The 24768-nt window shown below is 38.9% G+C and overlaps 1 protein-coding gene across 1 annotated transcript in view; it reads left to right on the top strand.

Moving 5' to 3' along the window:
* Window positions 1-542: 542 nt before the first annotated feature.
* The window catches only part of LOC145987874 (folate receptor beta-like), a 32497-nt gene continuing 8271 nt past the window's right edge, over window positions 543-24768 (top strand). The window contains exons 1-4 of the mRNA XM_083122644.1: window positions 543-561; window positions 7930-8079; window positions 10195-10386; window positions 22773-22988. Coding sequence (XP_082978770.1) covers window positions 7930-8079; window positions 10195-10386; window positions 22773-22988 — 558 coding nt within the window. The 5' untranslated portion in view covers window positions 543-561. The remainder of the gene's footprint in view (window positions 562-7929; window positions 8080-10194; window positions 10387-22772; window positions 22989-24768) is intronic.

Raw genomic sequence — 24768 nt, 5'->3', positions numbered from 1 at the left:
GCCCAGCTGAAATCTGGAAAGTGCGGATAATTGTCCAACGCCGCACAGTAAAATTTGAGGTAGAAAAAATTAAAATATGTATGTTTATACGAGGAAGAGAAGTCTAAATGGCAACCTGTGGATTTAAATTATACTATATTGTATAATATATTGTGAAAATTATTCAAAATAAAGGAAAAATTTGTTTTTTCAATGATTGCTATCTATCTGGCTTTGGACATGGACATTTCGCAAAAGGAGCGACGGAGAGTCAGAGTCAGTCACGAGTCCTTTAATCTACACGATCAAAACAAACTAAAAAAATAAATTTCTTTGCACAATGTAAGTACAAATGGAAAAACTCTAGTTCAGTATATGTGATGAAAATAATGTCTCTATTCAACACAAATATTGCATGAACCTGTCGTAAACTATTTTACAATGTCGTTTTTATTACAATATGAGCACCCTCGTGTGATTATGTAAACCACGTGTTATGTAGTGCTCCAATTGGCAATTGCTCCATTAATAATTGACGCAAGCAACTGCTAGGACTATTATGGTTTCCGTCACCATCCGCAAGTATGCATATGGAAGCCTAATAAAAACAATAAACCACTACATGACGCAGTATATACCATCTTCATTTGTTTGCTGGTTAGGTTCTGTTTTTCTGTACAAGGGACGGCATTTAGAAACCAGAAATAGCGTTATTAAAAGTTTAATATCCGCGAAACGTCTGAAATTCCTTTATTTTTCACATTGGTACTTACGTATTCTGCATTACTAAGGATTCTTGAAGGTGGTATTTCGTTGGTTTTTTTTCACGAAAATTGTTTCAATTTTTCACATACCGAAAGTACTATCTCCTGTAAATTTGAAGGAATCCGTCTCCGGTATAGTAAAGTGTTACCAGTAAGAATTGTTCGTTCGTTTTTTGGTTGAGTTACACAAAATATGGCGGGCAAATCTTGACTAGTGTTTGCTATGATCAGTGGGTGTGCAGTGTTTCCAACATTCTTAACCGAAAAAGGTAACATTATAGTATAGGGGAGATGGATTTCTTGGTAACATTATAGTATAGGGGTGACGGATTTCTTCAAATTTACAGGAGAAAGTACTTACGGAAATCATTTTCTGTAGCGTTGTGGAAGTTCATGAATGTAGTTTTGATCCATTTTAATGCGAATACATGTTGTTTTCTGTGAAAATCTCTGTCCGACACGCTGTTTCTGCTGCCGTAATTTGCTTCTTGCACGAGAGCACAATGTTCCTTGTGTCAGATGATATAACCCCGTGGTCAGTGTTTCAAACTCGCCGTGTTTTCACTAGAACATGACATGTCGAGTATTTTTTTTTACTATGCTTACCTAACCTAACCTTACGGAAAATGGAGTGAATTTACAATAAAAAGAAAGTCTCCAATTTTGTTAATTTTCGGTATACTAACTAATTTTGACCTAATCACGAATCTGTTGAAAAAAAAACGGGGGTCACGTCTGGATATTTGAAAAAAGGCCGATTAATTTTTTTTTATATATATATAGGTGTATATAAAGGCCTGCACAAGACCTGGAGCAGACCCGTTCGCGAGACATCGCTCCTGAAATGCCATGCAACCTGCGCAACACCCTCGCTTGAGCAGCTTGTATGCCCACCTGCACAGATCGTTCCTGGCAGGCATTGTAGACTCGCCGGGTACCCGCAGTCTTACGATACCTAGTAGGTCTCAGTTCGTTCTTTCCATCAACTGCAGACCCCTCCCTCTGCATGACGTAGTTGCTTCGAGTAGAAACTGCACCTGGCACACACCGTTCTGCAGTGTTGCCAACTGCAATAGATTTTCACTACTTAAAAAAGGGAACTCGAAGCTTCGTAAGCCACATCACCAATGAAATGAGATTTACGAATGTTGCTACCCCCCCCCCCCCACACACACATTGAAATAGGTTTTCCGTGGCACAGGATCCATAAGTATATGTCGTAAACAACCAATATACGTATATATAGTGATATAGGACAGGACTGAAACATGTCACGTTCGACGCTGAGGTCGCGAGTCGAACAACACACTGTTCTACTGCGAACACCAGGGCCGTAGCCAGCCAGGGCCATTGCCGTTACCCTCGTTTGGGGGGTAGGGCTAAGTACTTGGATAAACGTGCCAACAAGAACAATCACAATAATAGTAATAAAGTAGCATGAAAGGCATTATAATCCTCATAAATCACGCAAAAAGGGGGTAGAAGTCGGTTCTCACGCGCATTTGTGTTGAAACAGAGGATTAGAAATATTTTTTTTCAACACGTCAATTTCACATTAGCTAATAATGGAAAACAAGCACACAAACTGTTTTTGAAAGAAAGAAAGTGCATGATAAATGCATTCCGAATGTACAGACATATGGCATGTAAAATTTCCATCTACAATATTTTCTTTTCACATGGAGCGACGTATTACATAATCAATTCATCCAACTCGTAACAAACCAACATTAATAGCAAATAATATCACGGGCCGCCATAGCATTCTCTGTTTTAAAACTTTTCTCACTTAGATCGTTCGGCGCTCAGGGCCGACTCCCGCTACCCCTTTGCTACGGCATTGAACTTGATGAGACTGGATAATATTTTATAATATATTTCTACTTTCATAAAATTTGAAATCAAGGGGTTGCAATTACCCCTCCATTCCCCCTCTGCAGGTGCCCTTGGCCGTCTGGAAGGAAAATGCAAGAAAAATATGAAAATTAATTCCATCTTGAGTACCCTTTAGCCCTGCTACTCTTAAATTCTGCTAGTCTGTTTTTTTCTTGTACTTTAATGTTTGACCCCCACCCTGACCCTTCCGCTAGACTTAATTTCCGTCCAAGGTTGTGAGCAATGCACCCTACCCCCTCTGGTTGCGCCACTGCGTGCCTGGTTAAGGCACCATGCAATGAAAAGCAATTAGTTTTCAGTGAGGAGATTTTTGTTTGCTCGATCATTCATTTAAATAAATGAAGCTGTAATACTGCGTGCATTTCCTGGCAATAACATAAAAACTGCTTACGCTGAACTGAAATCGCTAAGTATATAAATTCTCCTTGGAGGAGAGAGCTCCTCCTAGGACCTCGTAGGATTTACGAGCTACGTAAGTAGGCAACACTGGCTGAAGCTGTCCACATGGTGATGAAACACCTGGAGCGACATGCTGCCGGAGGGCTGTTTCCTTCCAGCAGGTTTTGCAGGTGCCCGGGTCTTGTTGAATGCCCAGTTACCTTGTAAGCGCAGAGCGCCTGGAAGACGAAGAACCCGGGTAAAGACGCAAGTCGACTCGTTGCCGTGGGCAGGCGAGCAGGTATACCTGTCCTCGCGGCAAGCGGGCAGTGGGTAGGTAAAATGCAGATTATGCTGGCCTCTGGGTGTATATGCGTAGTTTTACGAACAAAAATGTAATCTCCTGTCATTGTGTCCAACCACACCATTGTTTTACAAGAAAATGATTTATGATGTTCAATTCTAGTACGATCCCTATTTTCTTCGATGAATTTAGGGGTGAAATGAGTGCTAATGGAACCTAACCTAACAGGCCTAACCTAACCTCGTGTGAATGGTTCGTGGGGCTACCCATGGATGGTTTTTGGGGCTAACGTCAATGGTTTGTGGGGCTACCCGTGGATGGTTTGTGGGGCTACCTGTGGATGGTTTTTGGGGCTAACGTCAATGGTTTGTGGTGCTACCCGTGGATGGTTTTTGGCGCTAATGAACAATTTTTCATCAAAATGTACAATTTCCAGACGTGACCCCCGGTTTTTTACAACAGATTCGTGATTAGGAGGCCAAAATTAGTTAGTATACCAAAAATTAACGAAATTGAAGACTTTCTCTATATTGTAAATTCTTACCCCTCTGGGGATATGTAAATGGTTTTTGGGGTTAACGTCAATGGTTTTTGGGGCTAACATGAATGGTTTTTGGGGCTAACATCAATGGTTTTTGGGGTTAACGTCAATGGTTTTTGGGGGCTAACGTCAATGGTTTTGGGGGTTAACGTGAATGGTTTTTGGGGCTAACGTCAATGGTTTGTGGGGCTAACGCCAATGGTTTGCGAGGTATTAGCATAATTTCAAGTCCAGGCATGAAAGTAGGTATTTTCTGGTGAATGAGGTTGCAACACTGCATAAATCGACAAAACAGTCGCTAACGTGCCCTGAACCAGTATGCTATCGCCCGCCATAATGTGTTACAGAATCGAAATCACAAGTAACAGTAAGTACTCGTAAATGTAAGAAATAGACATTATCTTAGTTAGAAATGCATTATTTCACCTTAGGAAATGTTCCACATTCCAAAATAGTACATTAGTAATGTAAAAAAGTGCGAAATATATGATTTATAGGTGTCACCCCCATGCTATAATAGTACCGATTTCTTCAAATTTTATAGGAGAAAGTACTTACGGAAATAATTTTCTGTAGCATTGTGGAAGTTTGTGAATGTAGTTTTGATCCATTTTAATGCGAAAATCTCGGTCCGACATGCTGTTTCTGCTGCTGCCATTTGCTTTCTGCATGAGAGCACAATGCTCCGTGTGTTAAGATGACGTAACCCCATAGTCAGTGTTTCAAACTAGCCATGTTTTCACTAGAACATGATGTATCGAGTATTTTTTTTTTAACTATGCTTGCCTAACCTAACCTTATTGAAAATGGTTTTTGGGGTTAACGTCAATGGTTTGTGGGGCTAACGTCAATGGTTTGTGGGGCTAACGTCAATGGTTTGTGAAGCTAACGTCAATGGTTTGCGACGTATTAGCATAATTTCAAATCCGGGGAACGAAAGTAGGTATTTTCTGGTGAACGAGGTTGCAACACTGCATAAATCGACAAAACACTCGCTCAATGCCCCCTGAACCAGTACGCTATCGCCCACCATAAAGTGTTACAGAATCGAAATAACAAGTAAATGTAAGAAATTTTCATTATCTTAGAAATGCATTATTTCACCTTAGGAAATGTTCCGCATTCCAAAATAGGGTACTATTATCGTATGAGGGAAACACCTACAAATCATATATTTCAAACTTCTTTACATTGCTAACATGTTATTTTCGAATGTGGAACATTTCCTAAAGTGAAATAATACATATCAATGTCTATTTCTTATATTTATGAGTACTTACTGTTACTTGTTGTTTCGAATCTGTAACACATTATCGCCGTGATAGCGTACTGGTTTAGGGGGCGTTCTGAGAGTGTTTTGTCGTTTTATGCAGTGTTGCAACCTCGTTCACTGGAAAATATCTATTTTCGTGCCCGGATTTGAAATTATACTAATACTTCGCAAACCATTCACGTTAGCCCCACAAACCATTCACGTTAGCCCCAAAAACCATTCACGTTAACCCCAAAACATTCACGTTAACCCCAAAACATTCACGTTAGCCCCAAAAACCATTTTCTGTAAGGTTAGGTTAGGCAATCATAGTTAAAAAAAAATACTCGACACGTAATGTTCTAGTGAAAACACGGCGAGGCTGAAACACTGGCTACGGGGTTGCATCATCTTAACACACGGAACATTGCACTCTCGTGCAGAAAGCAAATTACGGCAGCAGAAACAGCGTGTCGGACATAGATTTTCGCAGTAAGCAACATGCATTCACATTAAAATGGATCAAATCTACATTCAGGAACTTCCACAACGCTAAAGAAAATTATTTCCGTATGTACTTTCTCCTGTAAATTTGAAGGAATCCATTTCCCTCATACGATAATGTTACCCAAAATAGTACGTTAGCAATGTAAAAAAGTGCGAAATATATGATTTATAGGTGTCTCACCCATACTATAATAGTACCCTGAAAAATACCTACTTTCTTGTTACTGATTTTGTATTTTTTTCCAGGTTCGAAAACCCCACGAAACTTAGCCTCACAAACCATTCATAAATAGCCCCACGAACCATTCATGGATAGCCCCACGAATCATTCAAAAATAGCCCCATGAACCATGCACGGCAAGGTTAGGTTAGGTGGTAACGGTTCCGATTGTTTTATGATTTTTTTTCAAATTCTCCTAGCAGAGAGACTAACCATTGCAGAATTTTGGAAATCATTGTCACACGATATTTGAACCTTCCTTAAAGTAATGCGCACTGTTTGGATTTTTAAAAAAAAGTTATGTATGTTGAAGAAAAACTTAAAAATTACCTTACGCAAGCATGCGTGCTTCCCATGGACTATGTTTCTTCAGTTGACAATCGACTGTAAGTATCATAGACTAGTTGGAATGAATGTAGAAGTAAATCGGAACCTTAGTAGAATGCATTTAGGGACTTTATTTTAATGCTAAGAGAACCAAACCTTACCTGCCTAACCTAACCATGAAAGGATATGTTGAACAAAATATTAATTGATCGCTAAAACTCCTCAGTATGTGTTAACAAACATAAATCAAAATCAAACCATGTAAAAATTGCATTCGTAGCATGATGAAATCGCAATAAAACAAAAGGTACTTGGGCTGGTTAGGCAAACATAGTTAAAATTGTCATCTTCAAAATTGTCATGTTCTTGGAAAACAACTGTGTGGTTGGAAACACTGACCGGGGGTTACATCATCGAATGCACACAACATTTTTTTCACATAGTGCAACGACATAGAGGCAACAGCTTTCGTGCATTGGAAAGACATTAATCTTCAAAAATACATGATTTACCGGCGAAATAAATTAAGCGATGGGAAAAAACACTTCCACGACCTTTCAAAATTGTATGCAAAGTCATTTTGGTTTGAAGATTCTTGTCTCTCTTGTCATAAACACACTTCACTGTTTCATAGCTGCATTTCCTTACTGACATGCCTGCAGTCCACCAATAGTCCCCATCCAGAAGGAGAATGACTCATCTGCAAGTGTAGGCAGGTTTCTGGTTAAGCAGAAGCAGTATTGCCATTGCACCAGATTTTCTGGTAAAATATGTATATTTTTTGATCTCGTATGTCTTGAGCAGAAACAGTGTTGCCAGTGTACCACATTTTCCAGTATGCTTTTTTTTAAAAATCTCACAAGTTACATAAAATATTGCCCACTGTGATTGCACCACCTGCAGAAACTATAACAAAATAATAGTCCATACAATTTTTATACATTTTGAGAGAAGGTTTTGGAGAAAATAATTTCTTAAAGAAGTCAAAATGTAACTTTTACATTTTTTTTACGAACAAGAATCTACATAACACAAGAAGTTGGGCAGATATGACATTGCTAATTGTTGTTCTTGTAATCATATTCACCTAGCCAAATTCATGTCCTGTGATTTTTCATATTTTCGGAAAATAAAATTCAAAAATGTATGTATTGAAAAAAATTGGAGTTGGTGGGATTTCAAATGTCTGTTTTTAAATAATATTTTGGAAGTACTTTGAACGAGTTTCCAATTCTTTTTTTTTAAAAAGACCCTTTTTCTTGTTTATATTGCATTGAAGATGACATTTTTTCTGTTGCATGAGATATTTTACCAAATATCATGTTTTGTGTGTGTGGCTGTAAGATAGTAAGAAATCAACAGACAAGAAGAAAAAGTATTTTTTGTCGTGCAGCCTGTGCAGCTGTAATGTATTTTTTTCCTGTTGAGCCTAATTCTTATGTGAAGGAAAGAAGGAGAGAAGGAAAGAGAGAAAGAAGGAAAGAAAGAATGACAGAGAAAGAAACAAGGAAGGAGAAAAAGAAGGAAGGAAAGAGAGAACATATTTATTATTCACTTGAAAGAATTGGATGAAACGACCGAGTTATACAACTTGTCGAAATCATGCTAAACATCCAGGAATCAGAAATATTTTCATCATTTGCTACCAAGAAATCTTCATGATGTATTGAGGTAGAAATGTATGCAGGTTACGTGCACTTTCAGATATATACATATATTTTTATGGTGTCTGCCAGTAAAACAAAATATGTTCTTTTACAGATGGAAGTTATTGAGGTTCTAACATTTATGCTGATGCTAGCAATAACAAAAAGTCAACTTAGCAGTGATCCGGAGGAACTTTTGAATTGGTGTTTAGATGCTAGAAATCATAAGAGTAAACCAGGCCCTGAAGGGGGACTCTACATGCAGGTATGCTTATCCAAGGAAGAAATTCTATTGACAGAGATCAGGCTTTGTATATTGGGACTACTTTAACATGTTTATGTCTTTATGCATCTCACTCAGAATTTTGTGTTTTTCATGAAAATGTCAGTTTTTTTGCTTCAGTCATAAGTGCCTATTTCAAAGCACGTAAATGCCTCACATGGGGAAAATAGGGAACAATCAGTTCAATGTCTACAAACATATTCTCATTACATTCTGATTTACTTTTCTTTTGCTATGTCCCATCAGTTTTGCCACTTTGGGTGCATGCACCTGTTATTAATGACTAGACCTCGGATTTTAGGTTTTTAACCTATTTTTTCCTTTACAGGTATGTAAGTAATAATAAGTTATGACAGCGTTTTGTTAAAAAATGCAACAACTGATGAAGTTTTATAGTTCCTAAAAAACTATTTTGCTTGTTAGAACCTATTTTAGGTTTATGCACCTTAATGAAGCCTTTTTTAAGCTTTATGCACCTAAATCAAGCCTTTTTTTAGGTTTTTATATACATGTTTTTTTTTTAAAGGTTTTACATGATTTTTATGTCAAACAGATACATTTGCTTTGTTTAATCACGGAAAAATTCAATAACAAACGTGTTTGAAACATACTCTCTGTCAATTTCCCTTCCTCCAAGTCCATGGTGATTTTTCAATGCTCTAAACAAAGCAAAATGTCTGGGGCTACTGTTACCTGTACAACCCAAAGTGGTACTCTGATCTGTGTGGTCTTGCTCATTTTTGCGTCACTTCGGTGCTTTTTGGCATTCACGCCTTGCAAACTAACATTTCAACATTGAAGTTTGCACCACTGACTATATTTTTGTTGAAAGATTATTTTGAGCATATAAGATGATCCTCACAGACAAAATTGCGGAGTTTGACTGTGAAAAATTATTGTTGCGTAACTATACGGTGAAGAGTGGATTTTATTAGCAAATTTCCAATGGTAAGTTCTGCCATCCGTAGGGTTAGGCAACACACATAATGTTATGCAAGATAGTATGTATTTCAGGATATAGGTGTCCCATTTTCATTGCCAGTGACTATACATAATCAGCATTTTTCAGGAATTTTGAACTATTTTAATTTTTTTTAACCTACTTCAGGATTTTTTTAGCCTAACTTAAGATTTTAGAACCTATTTTCGGGTTTTTCGAACCTATTTTAGGATTTTAAGAGCCTATTTTTGGAAGCTAAAAGCACAATTTTTAGAACCTAAAAATCCGAGGTCTAATAACCAATCAGAATGTCCACTCTGCTCTCTCTTTTCCAGTCAGTTTTAATTCTTTTAGCCAAACTTACTGTTTGCGTTCCGGACCGTACAGGACCAAAACTGAATGTAGAACCTGTCCGGCTGTGAAGGACCAGAAATGAATGATGATCCGAACCGGTAGGATCTAAATGTAAGTGAAATTGTAGGTACCACTTACATCTCTCTGGTATGGATTGTGTCGCTACAGGGCAAAGTTCACCGCGATCCTCTTGGGAGTTGTAAAGAAAACACAGGCACACACACTGATAACTATAACTATGTATTATACGGTATATGCACATAACACTTGATTACACTTCCCATGCACTCCTGTCTAGGGAAAACTGTTTACACGAAGTTGCAGCTGGTGTTACAACAACGTGCCACTAATGAAACGTAGCCACGTTGGGCTTACGGTATCCATAATTGTCTGCGACAGTTTCTGGCTGTGTCCCGAGTGACTTCTCTACGCACACTGGCTGGAAGTAACTACCGCGCTAAGATGGCGGCAACTAGACACCGTGCTCAGAATGAATTAGCCAATGGGAGTGCAGATTACTTAAGGCATTTCATATACACAAATAAACAATTGGAGCTATATGCAATATAAAATATATAAAGAAAGAATAAATGTGGTTACTTTTATAGATAAATCTCCAACACTTACCTTCCCCATATTTTAACTTTGACTGTTCTTGTCTTATCTCCTGATGAAGCCACGTGATGTGGTGAAAGATTGAGTGAAAAGTAAGTAGATGTCAAACTGGACTTCATCAACCAAGTGAAATGATCATGTGGTGTAAGTTATGCCTTACCTAAGTTGTAATTTTTATGTAATTGTAGTGCACACCGTGGGCTTCAAAGGCTTGCTGTACCGCAGGAACGACACGAGATGCTCATCATACCAACATGTACAAATTTAATTATAACCATTGCAGCCATAAAGGAAACATGTCTTCAGAATGTAAAAGGCATTTTATTCAGGATCTCTGTTTTTATGAATGCTCACCTAATATTGGCCCTTGGGTTGTTAAGGTAAGTTGCCTGAATGTATGCTAAAATTGTAAAGATGGTTAAATAATAACTTATGGTATAAGCTTCCAGTGCCACAAGAAGCAACTGGCATCAATATATAAAGATTTTTCACATGAAAGTATGCTGAAACTCTCATTGTGGAAAACTTTACGAACTTGCCTCAAGATGTGATTGTCCATAATTCATATTTGTGCATTGGTTTGCAGTCTTATAGTTTATAATGCATACCCTGATTGCCTAATACACTTAGCATGTATTTGTGCACCACTTCAGAATCCTAAACATTTTCCATCCCAGTAGATTTTTCTTTCCCCTAAAAATATAATAATAATAATCCTGTATACCCCTAGTGACTAGTGATGGATGCGGTAAACGCGGTTTAAAATTACTTACGTGAAATTTAGAAATTTCGTATTTCCACGTTGCACAATTTAACAGTCAAATCCTATTAATTTCAAAGATCCTCTGTCTTCATTCACTAACGGTACGGCATCTGGAGCGGAGATGGTTCCTCGTCACTGCTTTGCTTTGTTTGTTCCCGGGTGGCGGTAGTTGCAATTTCTCCCGTTTGGCAGCACTGGTGTGTGTATCCTGGTTTGTGTCATCTGCTTCCTGTTGTCAGGTGGTGCTGGTTGGGAGCTGGGTCTTACTGCTTGGTGCGGTGCAGTTCCTGTTCCCCACGTTGCTGGAGGGGGGTCGAGTATGCACACCGCATCTTTTTTTTTCTGGTCGAGGATCTTTTTTAGGATGGGCTACCAAGTTGGGTGTGTCTGTCCATTACCCAGGTTCAGTGCTGGTTTCTGTTGGATGATAGCATGGGTTTCTTTGATAGTGTTTTCTATGACAGAACCGGTTGTTTAAAGTATGCATACGGAGGCGATGGTGTTGTTTGTGGAGTGGAGGTGTCCAAAATCAGACCTTTCTCAACACCTCCACTCCACAAACCACACCATCGCCTCCGTATCCATACTTTACCCAACCGGCTCTGGAAATCTTGGAAAAATCAGGGAATTTGCTTTTTATGGAAATGTCAGGGAAATTTCTCTTTTGATGAGAAAATCAACAGTTTGTTGTAGTGCAATAAAAGTAAGATTTCAAACAAACAAACAAAAAGTAAGATAAGCAACAAGTTTTCTGTTTGGTGTGCATAAATTATACTTCAGTTTGAATATTACTGTTAGTTACAGCGGAAATTGTTTATTAAATGCGCTAGGAAAAGAGGACAAATTTCAAACACCTTATCGTGTAGAAATCTACTACAATGATTGACTGTTGGTATTTACTGCTTTCTTGTTTCTTTTTTTTGGGGGGGGATAGTTATCTGGAGTAATGTATTACTAAATTTTACTAGACTTACGTATTATTTGCACTATAATTGTTATGGATTCATAGATAAAATAATTCTTTGTTACATACTTATGCAGGCATGTTCAGCACAAACCACAAATACATCACATCCGTTTGTAGGCCAGCGTGGGGGTTGTTAAGCAACAACGTTGGATTTCTTAGAGTTTTCCCCTTCTATGACCTTGCTTATCTACAGCTATGATTCTTAGTTATCTGCTGGTTCATAGATGTCCCAACGCAGGGTGCAGCATTGCAATATTTTTCTCATTGTAGTAATTTTCATGTGTTGGTGTTTTGGAGGTGAAAGCACACTTCTGAAATCGTTCGGCTTGTGTTTGCTATAATGGTGTTGTTCTGTGTATTTGTTTGTTTCTTGTTTAAGTCTTATTTTTGTTAATTAATTTATTATTTATTTTTGGAAGCGCAGAGTGCACCAAGAGAGCATAGGGAAAGATAGCATTGATTTCTCCCGAAAGTTACAAGATTCATGTTGATGCAGGTGCGATTTACTCACGTAGTATAAATTATCAGTACAATATAAAAAAAGGTTTTATAAAATACTTAAAAGTACTTCCGTTGGCGAGTATGTGATTTACTTGAAACTACGTTTCGGGATATAACTAATCCCTTCATCAGGTAGACATACTATGCCAATTTAATTATGACATTGGCTGCGTCAGACAAGGCATGGATCAAGAGGTATGGTAAAAATAGGTAAAAAGGTTAAAAAATGACTTAAGGCTGCTGAACGCGTAAAAGTGCCTTATTCCTATCATTACGTTAAAAACCCTGATGGGTGTATCCATGAAAAAACTAAAACAATTATACCCAGAACATGTTAAAAACCACTTTTTCAGGAGTGGCTCGATAGACGCTGTACGCTAGACTGAGGAAGCCTCTCATGGAATGTCGGAAGTTGTGCGTTGCGGTGCATTTCCCCCTGTTACTTCCTTTCCCTCCCCTTTACTTCCATTGGGTTACGTCATATTTAACTCGAAATCTATTATTTCGCGAGATGTGTTAACCACGGCCGAGGTGACCTGGAAGCCGATTTTTTCCCTTTTTGTGTCCCACCTTTTGAACATTTTTATCCACTTTTCGTCAATGTTCCCATCTTCTCTATTTAATTTATTATCCCTCCCTTTGCAGATACAAGCTGCCTTGTATACATTTCTAGTTAATGGTTTATGATCAACCCTCCTAATTTTCCGCTTCTGAATTTCATGCTGTTCTTCAATTATGTGTTCTGAAAGTCCGGTTCTTGGTGTTCCTTCTTATTTTATAACTGTCATGTTCCCCCCATCTAATTTTCATGCTCCGACCGGTTTGACCTATATATTCTTTATTACAGGAATTAATACAGTATTACATTACTGTAAACCCTTTTTCATCTTCAGTTTTATTTTTCCTTTCTTTTCCATCCTTTTTATATTGTGTGAAATATTTCTCAATGGTTTGTGGTGCCCTCATCCAGTATTTTACGCCGTATTCTTTGGCTACTCTTTCTATCTTTTCCGAGGAATACCGATGTATTTGTGTTTCTTATTCTCAGAGTTGGTTTCATTATCCTGCATCTTTCCTCCCTTGTTATCATTCATTCTTTCCCCATCTCCCCAATCTTTTTTGCATATTTTATATGCTTTCCAACGTATCTTATTCAAGTTTTCCTCTTTATATCCATTCTTTTTTCCCATTTTATAAATCCATTCTTCTTCTTTTTCTCTCTCCTTCTTTTGACGGCATACTCGTATTCCCCGGATGAAAAAGTTATGTTTTGTTCTTTTGGCGTATTCTGACTTGCTATGGATGTATAAATCTCTGGCGAGAGTTTTATGAAAAACCCCGATACTAATTTGTGTTCCGGGTTTGATGATTTTTAGATCTAAAAAGCAAATTTCATCCTTTACCATCTCTTCCTTTGTGAATTTAATTCGGCCATCTTGTGTCCCCAGTTCTTCAAATAGTTTCAGAAGATCAGCTTTTACCCCTATTACTAAAACGTCATCGACGTATCTCCCGAAATATTTAATACTTCCTACCATTTGATCTAGGGCAGTTTTTTCTATGAAGTGCATGAATACCCCTGATGCGATCCCCGAAATAGGGTTGCCCATGGCTAATCCCTCTTTTTGGATGTATACTTCTTTGTTGAAACTGAAATAGTTAAATCTTCTACATAAGTCAAGCCACCGTACATATTCCCTGGCTACAACTATATCCACTCCTTTTTCTCTAAGTCATCTGAATAAACAGTCTCCTGCTTCGTCTCTAGGGACGCTGGGATAGAGATTTACCATGTCAAAGCTCATTATTTGATCGTTTTTGTCTAACTCTATTTTTTCGATCTTCTCCTTTACTTCCCTTGAGTTATTAATACTTAATTCTGTGTTATTTCCTACTTCTTTAATTTTAGTTACAAGGGTTTTCGCTAAGTTATATCCGAGGTGGGCATACATAGGGATGATCGGTCTTAATGACCCTCTTTGTGAGTTTTTGGAATTCCAAAAGCAACCGTGATTTCTCCCTTTTTACAACATTCAATTAGTTTATTTTTCTCTGTTCTTGCAAGCGTTATACTAGTTTCAATTCCTTTTTAATTTCCCTCCTAATTTTGTTGATGGGGTTGCCTCTTACAGTTTCAAAATCGCTACTACGGAAACATTCTTTCATTTTCGATCTTTGTCTGATCTTATCAGGAAGACATTATTGTATTTTATCCATGTTCTGACATTACTTAGTTTCTTTTTGAATTCTTTTCGGGTGTCTTTCCTAATTCTATCTATTCTTTCTCGTCCACTTATCTCATTCTGTTCATTTCTGATTTGATTTTCAGTAAGATCGTGGATCTTATTCTTAAGTTCGCTTTTGTCTTCTTTATCGTCGATCATCATCCCTATTCCTTCCGCTGCTATAAAATCTTCCTTAGAGATTTTTTGTTCCCCCAAAGCAAATTTCTGCCCTTTCCCCATTATTTCTTTAAGGTCTTTTGCTAGAACTAAATTAGTTAAATTTAACACGTTACTCTCTGGGTCCCTATGTTGTTCCCTATTCCGTTTGTTTTTTGCTCCCTCATTCTTCCCTAGCTTATTCAGCTTATTCTGTATAATAACTCTGTGTTTATTCTTTGCTGCTTCTACATACTTGTGGTGTCTTTCTTCTACCCTCCACCAGGTCACGTCCAAAACGGCTCCGAGTTGTAAGTGTAACTTTAGATATTCTTTATTTCATTGATCTACATTAGCATAGGCCTCTCTTATACATTTTGTATACAATATCCCCATTTGGATGTTCTTTTTCTGCTCAACCCCTTTTTTACTTAATGGACGGTATCGCCATTTCAAAAAACTCGGGATCACCCCCAACTTCCTACATTCCTTGAGAAACCATATTCTATGAATTGTCAGATTTAACCTAATCCTTGCCTTTTGATAATTGCACACTTTTTCCCCTGTATCGGTATATACATTCATGTTGATGCAGGTGCGACTTACTCACGTAGTATAAATTTATCAGTACAATATTAAAAAAAATCATTTTATAAAATACTTATGTTGGTGAGTATACACTAAAATCACCATCAATGCACAATGCTTGCACTTCCATAGTTTTCCCATAGGAGTCACCGATCTATGGAAAATGTTAAATAAATTGTGTAGGTAGCAAACAACGGTCGAATGGAGGTTTATACAACAGTGTGATTTCCAAACCGATTTATTGGGATGGATTGCAAACGCACTAAATTACAAATGCCATACAGGAGGATTGATTAGAACGTCATGTTTTTTTCCAAAAGAAACAGTTAAATTGTGTGTGTGTGAAAATACCAATCAAGGAAGCAGCTGACAAAATTCAATTTTTCATGTTGTACAACAATGTCATAAAGATAAATATTGGGCTAGACTCCCCACAAAGTGCACTACAATCGCCAAAAACAGTCAATGGTCACATCTCCATTGTTTTCCCATAGAAGGCACCGACTGATCTATGGAAAACATGAAAAAAATTGTCTAAGTGATTTCCAAATTGATTATTAGGATGAATTGCGCACACTGTGAACTACAAATCCCATGGGGATTGATTAGAACTCCACAGTTTTTGCATTGCAAACAGGAAAATACCAAATACTCTATTTCTAGTCTACTTCTTTAGAAAAGTGTACCCCTCTTCCACAAAGTCATTAGCCTGGAGTGTGATTTTCTGAAACTAAACTTAATCTTATTTCATCGTTTCACACACGTTTTAAACAATTTTCATCTAATTAAGAAGGTTTCCTAGAGCAGAGACCAAGTGAATTAATTGGAAGTAAAATGTAGTAGAATTGTTTACAGTGAGTTGAATTCTTTTCTTTCTAAACAATAGCTATTAGAAAGTATGTCCTTTTAAAAGCAGCACCCTTTAGTGGGCTACAACTTGATTCTTTGGATTGAGGGGATACTGGAAGAACAAGCTTGATTGTTGGATAATGATGGATAATTATTAGCTCAGTATGTTAACCTTTTGCTGCCCAAGCATCTCGAAGGAGATACCCAAAAGTAACCCTCATGGAACCAAGCGTCTCGTTCGTCTCGAACGAGACGCTGTGTCAAGGTCGTAGTTTTTACGTTATAACTTTTCTATTTTTGGCTAGAATTTCGATTTTATTTTTTTATATTGTTCCTAACACATGTATTTAACAGAAATGATTTTTTGCATATTTTTTTTGTCTTCATGAAAATGGAGGGGAAAAGGCGGGAAAAGGTACTTCTCTTTTGCAGCTCTTTTCAACGTCTAATTTTTGCCGACAAAGGAAGACCGGCTTTGTTGTTCTAAAGCAATGCTTTTCACGTCGTCCTGCTATCTGCGTTCGAAGGAAGCTTGTTTATAAGTATCCGATGTCAAAATGAAAGTTTCCCGTGAGGGCGGAAGCAGGAGGGGGGAGGGGGAAAACTGGTTGTTGAATCTGCGTTGTGAAAATGGGAATTCGAAGCGTGCTGAAGGAAACCTTTGTTTGTGAGCACAAGTGTTCCACAATGTTGAGCAGAGGTCACAAAGCATTGTCTAAAAATAGAATGTTCATATCTCCAGGGCAAATAGTCTCTGAGCTGTAGTCAATTCAATGTAACTCTGCATTTCGCTCAATTCCGAAGCTTGAGACAGTGGCGTACAAGCCTTTTGTTTCAGGGGTACAGCTCGCGTTACATTGGTCATACGGCAATGATGCAAATATTTTTCTGTTTCTTACATGCCAGCGATAATTTCTATGTGCATTTTGAACTTTTCATATCCTTTTTTTCGGGGGGGGGGGGAGATACCCCATTTTTTAAAAAAAAAAAATTTTTCAGGGCATTTCCCCCTTTCTCCCTCCATATGTGCGCCGAATGTGCATAATTATATATCGTCTGAAACTGTGATTCATTCTGCGTACAACGGTATATCATTCATATCTCCAGAGCAAATAGTCTCTGAGCTAAAGTCATTTCAAGGTACCGCTGCATTTTGAAGCTTGAATCAGTGTCGTGCCGACAATTCCTTTTGGGGGTATAACTCAAGTTACATTGGTCATATGATAATAATGCAAATATTTTTGTGTTCCTTACATGTTAGCGATCATTTCCGTGTGCATGTCGACACTGTCATGTACTTTTTGCTTGAGGGGAGGGTGGGGGGAACAAAATTTTTTTCCCGAAATTTTGGAATTTTGAGAGTTAGCCCCCTCTCCCCCGCCACATATACGCCGAATTTGCAAAAATTTCATATAGTCTGAATCTCTGGTTCATTCCACGTACAACGGTATATCACTCATCTCTCTAGGGCAATTAGCCTCCGATCTACACTCATTTAATTGAAACTGCATTTTGCTCAAAATCGGCTCGGGCAATAGAGGCTTACTTGTGAAAAATGCCTTGGGCGGCAAAAGGTTAACCACCAATTTTCAGCAGTTGAAATGGTAGGCCTGAGTTTAGAATCAGTAGTCATTCACAATCGGACATATCACAGATAGGTTTGCAGGGAGAATAGCGCAGTAAAATAAAGTTACAGGGCGAAAATTGTAGCGCTATAGCAGCAATAAAATTCTGCGTCTAAATATCTACAGTATATTATGAAGAGTGAACACCGTAACTACAAAATATAGTAAATATTAAGGGGGTTCAGACGGAAACAGAGAACTGAGCAGTAGACTGTACTTACGTACATAATTTATTATAAATTATGTTATTTACAAGTAAGAGTCACTACATATGCACCGTCCATCTACTGGACAATTACCGACAGGTTCATTGTGGAAATTGTAGTAACTACATTTTCTTCAAGAAAATTTCCAAAGGCTTAACACTTTTAGTAGAGACACTTTTCTTGCCTTTTTTGTCGAAAATTCATCTACTATATCATCGAAGTCCAATTCACGAAGAACTTCATATTCAATGCTTAATAAAGAAAGATTATTTAGTGATCCTGTCCCATGGCAGCACGAAGCCTGTTTTTCACTAATTTCATTTTTGAGAAAGATCTTTCTCTGCTGCAGGTTGTTACAATTAAGACCAAATACATTCTAAAGAGAATTTCGACATTGGGAAATGTACTGCGAAACGGGTCCTTATATACAATATTATACATAGACAGTTCCATTGGGATATCTTCCTGATGTTTGATATTGCTACTGCTTATAGGTGTGCAAACTGTATCAGCTCATTCTCTAGCGAAGGTTCCAGATCCTCCTCATAGATGCTCACAAGCTCGCGAGCTGCAGATGTAATTTGTGATGGAGTTGCCTCTGCAAGTTCATTTAAAATACTAAACCTCTTTGGGACAGTTTCGTAGGGAAAATTTCTGTCTGAGAGTGATGAGGTGATTTGATCAATCACTGGTAGAAAACTTTCCACTCTGAAATATTCACTAGGCGAGAGGTGGATTTGAGGTTCATTTTCATAGTCAAGAGGATTCAGACGTTTCTCATCCGCTGACGTGAGTGTTCCTTATTCTACTCTTCTGGCTGTAACGAACCTGAGCATTTAAGGTTTTATATTTGTAAGAAGTTAAGATTTTTAAAATGTTTGTTACTTCAAATAATGGGCAAGTTCTCACAGACAACTATAGTTAGATTGTTACAGTTGTGGTTGGAACTTGTTTACATGTTTAGAAATACGTCATAATCTGTTCGTGTTGAAGTAACTTTCTCATCTCAGCAGAGGAAGTGAACCCACCTGAATGTTTTTCACCTGACGACAGACTCGGTTAGAAAACAGGTGAAGGTGAGAAATGAACAGAAACGTGGTAACGGTTAATGGAATGTCCGAAGTGTAATTGGTAATTATTTTCGTTTCATTCTGGCTATGCTTGAAAATAATAATTAAGTACAGAAACTTTCGTGTATTTACGTTTGTCTTGTCCAACGTTAATTCTATATGCAAGTGTGTTTAGTGATTATGATGTGATTTAATATGCTATAGAATTGTTCCTCTTCAGACAGAAACGTAAGCAAATCTGTACCTTGCTTGTAAGTCCACATGCGATAGGAAATATAAGTGATTATAAAACTGCGTTTAACTTTGAATACTGTGTTGTGTTTCTTTTCTACCCAGCAAGACCTGATGATTTGCAGATTCTCAAGTTCCCGACTAAAGGAGTAGCGGACTAACTTTCTGACGACTGGTGTACAATCGGGGGACGTTGCATATATTCACTAGGCGAGAGGTGGATTTGAGGTTCATTTTCATAGTCAAGAGGATTCAGACGTTTCTCACCCACTGACGTTCCTTAGTGTACTCTTCTGTGCCACTTCTTCTTCTGGCTATCTCCTCATATTCAGAAAACGAGTTCCTTTTTGATTCTACGAACTTCTTTAAAGATCTCAAAATGTCAATGGCAAACTGAATGGCAGACTGAAGAACTAACCTTGGATCCTGAAGTGTTTTGCTCATAGCATCAAATCTCTCTAAAATGTCAGTCCAGGAGACGGCTAACAATGCGATTTCCAGGGACGACATCTGCCCATTTGCTTCACTTCATACAATACCCTTCTCTTCTTTGTCATTGCCTATTTCGACAAGAGCTTCCTTAAATTTTTCGTAACCTTGAACTATGGCTTTTGTGGCATCTGCTCTACATGCCCACAGAGTCTCACTTGAACTCATGGGAACATAGTATTTCCCTTTTGCTTGTCTTAACGTATCCACGAATGTTTGATGACAGTGAGGTGATACTGTGAAGAACTCATAAAGCCGTTGTACAAAATCGAAGAAATGAACATCTGCAGGACATGCATTAGCTGCTGCTTTTTTTTCCTACCAGATTCAAACAGTTACTAGCTCTGCTAGTTTATTTTTTACCTTGACGAGAGCTTTCGGCCTTTATACTTTCCACACATATTCACACCATTACCATACGATTGACCACGACAGGCATGTATATCAATCTTATGATGGTCTAAAAAAAGTAAAGTAAAGTGTTCCCCTGTGCTTAGCACCACGCCATGAAGGCGTATAGGGGGTGCGGGGTTAACTCCCCACATTTTCTTGATCCGGTCGTGAGTGGGGGTGATGTGATCAGCACCATGCCCCTGACTGCCTTTACCTCCCAGGTTTCCCCAGGTACCCATGTTATTCGATGCTGGGTGGGTGCCGGGGCCGCTTCCATCGTTAGAAAAGTTCCCGGATTTGAACCGACCGGGGATTGAACCCGGGACCTTTAGCATGGTAGTCAGACGCGTTACCGACTGAGCCACCGCGGCCACATCTTATGATGGTCAATAAACTCCAATAACTGCATTAGTAATAGCAGACCCAGTGTGACCACAGCTTGATAAAAAAAATACAGAATAGTATTTTAATGTCTTAACTCTGTCAACTATTTCTTGTTGAACATGCTGCCCCATGAGACTTATTATTTCTTCAACTACAGTAGACGAGAGTTAGTTTGTTTTGCCTTTTCCTTTCTGAATGTTTTCCTTGAGATGATTTGAGAGAAAAGGGTCAAATTCAGCTATCAGTTCCATTATTCCAAGAGTGCTTGGGGATCCTAGCTGTTCGTTTTTACCTCAAAACACTAAACCACGTTCAGCAAGAAATTTTATAGTACTCACAACTCACAGGAGAACCTGCCGCCAATACCCACGCATTTCCTCTGTCTGTTTCAACAAATCACGATCGATACGTCCTTTGGCAGATCCTCGTGTTACTAAAATCATAACTGATTCAACGTACGATTTGGAAGTCTCATGATCAGCCAAATTTCTTTGTGTGTGTTTCCAATCACAAAACTTTCAACAGAGACGCTATCTTTTTGGGAATTCAGCAGTTTGCAGATGTAACAGTAAACTTTTCCAGTGTTCGGAGAGAAACACAGCCTAAATCTATTCACAGATTCACCATTTCAATTTTTTTTATGTGAAAAGACTTCTAGTGCATTTCGTACCAGTGATTTGTTTTTCTTTTGTAAACTTTTAGATTTTTGGCATTTGCAGTAGCTTTGAATTGCAATTCTGAAGACTTTTGAACCTTCTCTAGATCACTTCACTGGAGTACAGTATTGAGGCCAAAGGCCAACATCATGGCAAAAATTAGGGGTTGGTATGGTTCGGCAGAGACTGCCTTCTTCACCGCCATCATCTCTGGTTCAAGCTTCTTCACTTTCATCATTTCTGGGTAGAACTACATCTTCTTGTGCAGGATGACAAACGGATAAAGGTCTAATGTCAGCCTGTGTGTAGCTACTTTCCACATGTGAGTCTTCTTGTGTCGCCTGTCCCTTACTCTGCTCGTCAAAGGCAGTTTGTCGACCTCCACTAACTGAACTGGAGCCATGTTGCACAGTCGTTCCTTGCAATGAAACTGGTGTCTTCAGTCTTTTAAAATAATGACTTACCTTTGGAGTGTTTGCAAGTGTGTCTGCCTGTTTTCTTTGTCGCTCTGCAACTTTTTCCCTTTTCTGGCAAAGCACCAGTATTCACTTTTCATCTTAATTTTATAAACGGTGGACATGCCTCTTTCACTTTCTTTTTATTAAAATGACAAAAGGAGACCTTTGGCTATGTTTATAAAACATTGGTCCTACCTACTCTGCAAAGGTACGAGGGGCATTGAAGTCAATGTGGGACTTTTTTTTTTTTTTTTACAGGTTTAAAAACAAATCCCAGAGTGGAGGTACTGCATGCAGTAGGAACTGGCAACTGTGTCCTGTTACTGGTACGTGGTGCTCATTGCACACGCCAGTCCGGAGACCAGTATTCAAGATGGCAAACAACAGTGTGAACATGTACACGGAACAGAGTGTGGTGATGAATGGTGCAAGCATTTCAAAGATGGCCGTCATGGCTGTCACCGACAATCCCGGTCGTGGTGGTTCTCAGCCCAGAGCAGTCATTCCTGGGAACATTCACCACGTGGAACAGATTATCACTGACAATCGTCGCACTACCTGGGACAAACATAGGATTATTCACGTGGATATTTTACCCTGTGGTGTCACTATCAACAGTGAATATTACTGTTGTGTTCTGCATGTTGTGCAAAATAATCTGAGGAAGAAACGACCTGGTTTGATCATGAAGGGGGTTCTGTTTCTGCAGGACAATGCAAGACCTCAAACCGCTCAACGCACTACGCAAACATTCCAGGAAATCGGCTGGGAATTATTGCCACACCCCCTTTACAGTCTGGAATTAGCACCAAGTGATTTCCACCTCTTTGGACCCCTAAATAATTCCTCGGAGGTCAACATTTGAGCAGTGATGACTAAGTGAAGCAGGCTGTCCTAGAATGGTTCAAACGTACTGACAAATCTTTCTATGCCAAAGCTTTCCAGGCATTAGTGAAACAATGAAATAAGTGTAATGTAGCAGGGGAGTACGTCAAAAAATAAAAGCAGTTTCCACCCCTTGAAATTTGTTCTTATATTTTATAAACTCAAAAAAAAAAGTCCCGGATTAATTTTAATGCCCCTTGTACATTATGTGTGTTTATAATAGGATAGTTTGTCAATGTAAACCAATTAAAAACTCCACTTTCTTTCACTTTTTTATTTATTTTGGAATACAGTGTTATTTCTGTTTTTCTTGATTTCAGGTGAATATGAAAATAAGAAATGAAAGATTTTATAAGGTTCCACTGTGCGCTAGTGACTGTGAGGCTTGGTTCAGTGATTGTGCTAATGAATTCACTTGTACTGATAACTGGGGAAGAAACTTCGACTGGATGACTGGGGAGAACAAGTGCTTGCCCAGCACGGAATGCAAAACTTTTAGAGAGATTTATGGGAATGCTAAGAACTTCTGCGAAACGGTAAGTATATGTTGTAACTCTTCGCATGAACTCAGTGTTGTTTGAAATTATTATTTTTGTAGAGAGTTCTCGCATAGCCTCATGGAATTCACTTTTTCCGTTGGTGCGAATGGTGCCTGGATCAATCCCTGTCAAGAGCTTCAAAATGTTGGGTGTTAACAACATTGTATGGATATTTGGGGAGCTACTTGGGAACTGTAACAGCATACTCTTGATGGGCAGACAACAGCAATGATGGGACTCCATGCATTGTCCAGGTCTTGACCCCCAACAAAGTTTGTATTGGGGGGTAGTTGTTATTAAATAGCTATGGTTCTATCGATTTTATGCCTCAATGTGTTAATGGCATTAAGAATACACTATGTTGCTATTCGTCACCGGACACTCCATACCAGTATGTTAATCCGGTCGCAACACCACATCAGTATCGTGTAAGTCCACCTTTCGCCGCAATGACGTCTGCAACTCTTTGAGGAAGACTTTCCACCAATTTCCGATACATGTCGACGGGAATCTTGCCCCATTCCTCCTGCAAAACGGCAAACAGCTCAGTGGTGTTTTTTGGGCAGCATGGCCTGGCTCTCAAGCGGCGCTCCAACTCATCCCAAAGGTGTTCAATGGGGTTGATATCTGGACTTTGGGCTGGCCAATCAAGTTTTTGCACACCCATGTCCTCAAACCATGTGTTGATAATGCCTGCCGTATGACATGGGGCATTGTTGTGCTGAAACAGGTATGGGCCAATACCGTATTATTCCCACAATGTCGGTAGCACAGAATTGTCCAGAACTTTTTGGTACGCATCAGCATTCATGTTTCCCCGAACTAAAACAAGAGGACCAAGACCATACCACAAAAAGCAGGACCACACCATGATCCCACCTCCGCCAAATTTCACAGTGGGTACGATACAGTCCTGTAAACAGCATTCACCAGGCATACCTACACATGTCCATCAGACTGCCACATCTGGTAGCACGATTCATCACTCCATAGGACAGATTTCCATTGTTCGAGAGTCCAATGACTGCGTTCCTTGCACCACTGTAACCGACGGGTCGCATTGCGGGCTGTGATAAGCAGCTTGTAAACTGCTGCGCAACCATGAAAACCAAGTGCGACGATCTCCCGGCGGACAGTACGATCACTTGTAGCACTGCTGGAAGCCGATCGAAACTCCTGTGTCACCATCAGTAACAACACCTTCCAGTTTGACTTCACCACACGTTTCAAGCATCGGCGGTCACGATCTGTTAATATTTTCGGTTTACTGGGTCTGGGTCAGCATGTCATAACCCCCTCTCGCTTCCACTTCACGATAACATCACTCACTGTCGACCGGGGTATCTGAAATTTGTTTGAAATCTCACGGGTCAAATGCCCAAACCTGTGGGCTCCAATGATTATCCCTCTTTCTGCCTCACTCAGTTTGCGTCATCTGTCCATATTGACTGCTGTGGCTGGTATGAGTGTATTCTCAACCGGCAATGCCTTTTATAGGTTGTATGACGTGTACACACGATCCCAAGCACTTTTTGAGGGGTCTCCAGTGACGAATCGCAACATGGTGTATATGAGGGTGATTTAAACTAGATGTATCAGTGATTCATTTTTTTTTTTTGTTGTTTTAAAATAGGGCTGAGTCAGTACTAAAGCATATCGCCCACTGAGACGTGAGGAAACGTGGAAAATGCTTCCATTGAAATCAAATGGTGTAATGCCCACTACAGCGAAATGTGCAGAACAAAAGCATGGAATTTCCATGCCATAGGTCTGCAGG

Source organism: Lepisma saccharinum, chromosome 5, assembly GCF_977018435.1.
Source record: "Lepisma saccharinum chromosome 5, izLepSacc3.1, whole genome shotgun sequence".
In the NCBI taxonomy this organism is placed as follows: domain Eukaryota; kingdom Metazoa; phylum Arthropoda; class Insecta; order Zygentoma; family Lepismatidae; genus Lepisma; species Lepisma saccharinum.
The sequence above is the reverse complement of the archived record's forward strand: the minus strand, read 5'-3'. Positions and strand labels throughout refer to the sequence as shown.